This window comes from Lupinus angustifolius, chromosome LG17 (assembly GCF_001865875.1).
Source record: "Lupinus angustifolius cultivar Tanjil chromosome LG17, LupAngTanjil_v1.0, whole genome shotgun sequence".
NCBI lineage: Eukaryota > Viridiplantae > Streptophyta > Magnoliopsida > Fabales > Fabaceae > Lupinus > Lupinus angustifolius.
The window spans coordinates 15765770-15770705 of NC_032025.1; the positions used below are offsets into that span (position 1 = coordinate 15765770).

A 4936-nucleotide genomic window follows, 5' to 3' on the forward strand; every position below is an offset into this window, starting at 1 on the left:
TTATAATTTGGAACATATTTTTCAACTTATGTGATATTGAGTTTGAAACTAACATATATCATATATTGTTATACATGTATTATTACATGTGTTACTAATTATGAAATGTAAATTTATAAATGTAATTATTATATATTTTACTAATTGATATATATATATTACTAATCATAAATTGTATTGTTATATATGATGCATAATTTTTTATAATAATAGTAGTAATGTTTATCCTTTTATGGATAAACAATATCTCTTGTAATACATTCTGAATTTTCAATTGATGCAAGATTTTTTATAAAAAAGTAAATGGAAAAACCGTGGAACCGAACCATTCACGAGCGGTTCATTTCGGTTCGGTTTTTGTAGTTAAATTTGTGGTTAATTGAGTAGAATCGAACCATATGTTTTTATCGGTTCGGTCACTAAAATGTACCAAAAACCAAACTGAACCGAATTTTTACACCCCTGCTATGCACCGTGTCAGTGTAAATGGTAAATGATTTACAGATAGTATAAAAATATTGTCAGCATATTATTCCCTATTGATTTTTTCCAGTCAATAATGATTAACATATAAATGGTAATTGATTTATACTATCAGTGTATACATATTAAAATTAAATCCATAAATCTTTATCATGGGAGTAAATGTCCAAGGCAAATAAAGTTGAGATGGGATGGTTACGTCAATACGGCATCGTTGTCTACGTTCCTAAAACTCCCGACTGCAGCAAAATTGCATTTGGTTAATTACGATAACAGAGACATCTAGATCTGAAAGCAACACTCCCATCACTTTTCCATATTCCAATCTAAGGTAAAGCATTCCCTTCCAATTTTCATGACTGCAGATTTTCCTTACTTTCTTTTTTCTCATCCTCCTTCATTCTCTTAATCTTTTAATTTCCCCATATCCTCGTTTTTTATAAATACGATTTAAAATTCTCAATTTTTTGCATATATATGATTATGTACATTATTAATCCAATTGTAGAATTCTCCATGTTTAATGACCCTTTCATTTTATTAAACATTGCATGGATTTGATTTTATATTATGCATAGACTCGATGAAAATCTGATTGGCCAGAGTACTGATCCAACTTCATCTTCTTTTGACAGTTTCTGAAGATACGAAGAAGAAAGGCAACAGAGGCTGCACTGCATAGGTTGTCATGGATTCTGAGAGTGAAATTTTTGACCTCTCAGGACCATTGTATCTGACTTATGTCTTATGGTAAGATCAACAAAACAAATCATCCATTTTTCAATTTTTCTTTTATTATTTGTGTACTTAGATAATATCATTTCTTGGCTATTTCTCTGGTTACTTAGATTCATTATATTGTTTCTTCTTCTTCAGCTTTTTTTGATGTATGACGTATCAGTTGTATGTGCATTAACCATGTTTTCACATGGATGAATATATTAAACAACAGGCCTTGATCCAGTGGTGTAAGACCCACTCAATCCCTAATTGCAATACTAGGTTAAATGTTAAGGATTCGATTCTTGTGAGCGACAGTTGTTGTGAGGGATGCGTCCCAAAAAGGATTAGATCCTTGTCCATGAAGTGAGGGATGCCGTCAGTTATACCAAAACATCAATATATTATTAGAGAAGATCGACTACTCCTTTATAGTGGGTAAGTAACAGCGTATCCACCCTTGATAGTGCATATTGATCTCAGCCCACTGAATAATCTAAGGGTAGATACTCCTTTCTCAATTGTCAATTTTCAGAAAGAAAATGTGTAGACCGACTCTCAAGACCTATTCTTTTCTAGGTTCTGTTTGAATAGGATATTCTTTTGGCATATAAAGTTTAAGTTGCATAAGATATTCCATTTCATGATATTAGTAAAAAGAATATTCCATATAAAAAACCTAACATATATATATATAGGGCTAGGTTGGTAGACATGATAAGAGAAATAGGATATGGATCTGTTCTATCATGTCACAATTCAGATTTGGTGAGACAACATGATAAGGCTATCTTGGCCTATCCTATCCCGTCCACCTAATCCATTCTTCTATCCCATCGGGATCTATGTTAGAAATGAGCAAGATAAGATAATAGATTTTTTTCTCATACCCAAACACTTGAACACCACTGCTACCACCATTACTATACTACCACTTCCACCGCCACCATATCAATGCCATCACTACCTGGTGTGCACCAAATACTGGACATGTTAAGAGTTTATCTTGCTCATATCCTATCACGCTTTTATCTTGTCCTTTATCCTATTCTGACCACCAAACGCCCCCATAATTTTTGGTTAGAGCTTCAATATATTTAAAATACTAGTTGACTCGTATGATCATTTGGAATCGGGCAATTAATATTTATGCACAGACAATATAAGTTTTTATACTATTCGCACATTATCTACCATTCATTTGTTAATCATATTGATTCTTTAACAAAAGTAATACAAAATAATATACCATCTTATTCAGGGATAATCCGTATCATCGAATGTCAGTTGCTGCTAGCTTGGTACAAGGTGTTTACATTCTAGAAAGGGACCGGCAAGAAAAACGAGAAGGTCCTGATGTTCTTGCACCACCTTGGTGGAAATTCTTCCACTTTCAATTACTCCGTCCACTTGTCGATGATGTCGATTCTTCCATCTTTGGGGCAGTCTATGAGTTCAAGCCTCCATCATCTCAGGACAATGACACTTTATACAGAAGTCCACGCTATGTGATTGCATTTCGAGGGACTCTAACTAAATCGGACTCAGTTTCACGTGATATCGCATTGGATATCCACTTTATCCGACAAGGGCTTCATCAAACTTCTCGTGGTGACATAGCAATTCAAGCTGTTCGAAACATGGTAGAAACCGTAGGTGATTCAAATGTTTGGTTGGCAGGGCATTCCCTTGGATCAGCAATGGCGATGCTTACTGGGAAAACCATGGCCAAGTCTGGCATGTTCCTCGAATCCTTCCTTTTCAACCCGCCATTCGTGTCTGCTCCAATTGAGAGAATTAAAGATGAGAAAGTGAAACATGGGATTCGATTTATGGGCAGTGTGATAACTGCTGGACTCACCATTGCTATGCAAGCTAAGCAGCCGAAGGACTTATCTGTCGATCCATTTGCTGCTTTGGCTGCTTGGGTTCCATTTTTATTTGTTAATCCATCTGACCATATCTGCTCAGAGTATATCGGATACTTCGAACACAGAAGAAAAATGGATGAGATTGGAGCAGGAGTTATTGAAAGGTTAGCAACTCAAAATTCTCTTGGTGGCCTTCTAATGAGTGCATTTGGGAAGGAATCTGAACCTCTGCACCTCATTCCTTCAGCTTCTGTAACAGTTAATGTTGGTCCTACACATGATTTTCAAGATGCTCATGGGATTCATCAGTGGTGGAAACCTGACTTGCGCCTGGAACACAAGCTCTACAATTACAAATAGTTCTTGTAGTAATTATATTATATTGGTGGATGTGAATATTAGGCAATGTTGATTATGCTTCTCTAAATTAAGAGTGGTAAGATTAATTTTGATTGAGCAATGTATGATATGAATGATTGCCTTGTATTTTTGTTAAATAATTTGTTGGATAGTTGGCTGTTTTAATCCATTCTCTTGTCCAAACTATGGAGTGGAGCAGGCTTCACTCCTTAAACTTCAGTTTTCCCAAAAATGATAACCTGTCTTGTCATTGTAGTGGAGAAAAGCACACTGAAGGCTTGAATTGGCTTATTCTGTATTCATATATCCCTTTAATGTTGTACTAAAAGTGTTCTCAGTTGGAAATTTGTATTTGGAAAATGCTAATGCCTTGAGAACATTGATTATAAAAACAAGTTTCCTATGGGAATTAGTGTATGTAATTCCAATGGAAATCTTAGTGGAAATTTGAAATTTGTTCAAAAATAAAATAGAGTTCATGGACAAATACACAAGGTTTTTATATGATTGATTGCAAATTCTTTTTTTTATAAGTTTCTTAACTAGAAGTATTTGAAAATAAAAACAATATTGATCAATCACTTTCTGATTTAATTATTCTAGAAGTAGATAAGTTCAACAATTAACATCATAATGTATTTAACAGGATTTGAAAAAAGTTAGAAACACTAAAAATATAATTTGATAACTTGTCTACAACAATTCAAACATCTATCCAATATTGACTCTATAAAGATTGGTGATTTAGCTTAAAACACCACCTGCTAATGGTAGTGTTCCCATGGATTGAAAGAGTAGCAATCACGAGTGGACCTGTCTCACAGACCCACACCACTTGCTAATTCACATGATTGTGCACAGTATATCGAGTCTAAAATGGTTGAACTTGTGGGCTGGTGGTATCAAAAGGTCCAACATGACCGTACTATGATCATTAATAAGCGGGTACTTTTTCCCATACCCATAACTATAGGCTAGTAATGGATTCAGAGGCCGCGTAATGAGGGACTGATTTAGGACATGTAAGTTACAATATAGTGATATTAAAATCAATTGCACCAACTGATCTTATTAATAATAAACTTCCGTTCAAGTTGCTCATTTAATCAAATATGAACCAAAATTGTGAATCAGTTTGATTTGTCTATTTTGTGCAAAAAAACTGATAATTTAGTCTATTTAACTAGTCATGTCGGTTGATTCAATCATTTTTAAAAAATAACATCAAAACCACAAATAATCTTATGCTTTCAACTTATTTGTGTTAATGTTTGTTATTATTGAAATTCTGTTTCTCCCTTTTTAGCATAAATTGTAACAAAACTAACTTGTTTAATTAGGATTTAAACTTATTTCCTGCTTTCGTTGCAATCAAATCGTGAAAACTATGTTATTTGACAATGTTTTTAACTTATTTGTGATATTATATTATTATAAAACTTTTTTTTATTACTTAATTACTAAGTGTGTAATAACAATATTTTTTAATTGGAATTATAAAA

The 4936-nt window shown here is 33.5% G+C and overlaps 1 protein-coding gene across 3 annotated transcripts; it reads left to right on the top strand.

Moving 5' to 3' along the window:
* Positions 671 to 3644, top strand: LOC109331945 (GDSL esterase/lipase At4g10955-like). Of its 3 annotated transcripts, none has more exons than XM_019566759.1 (3): positions 671 to 814; positions 1062 to 1233; positions 2465 to 3644. In XM_019566759.1, the coding sequence occupies exons 2-3, from the start codon at positions 1172 to 1174 to the stop codon at positions 3432 to 3434; spliced, it is 1032 nt and encodes a 343-aa protein (XP_019422304.1). In that variant the 5' UTR covers positions 671 to 814; positions 1062 to 1171; the 3' UTR covers positions 3435 to 3644. The 3 variants fall into 3 exon arrangements, with proteins under 3 accessions (XP_019422304.1, XP_019422302.1, XP_019422303.1); XM_019566757.1 differs by having other exon boundaries at positions 1128 to 1233; XM_019566758.1 differs by lacking the exon at positions 671 to 814 and having other exon boundaries at positions 971 to 1233.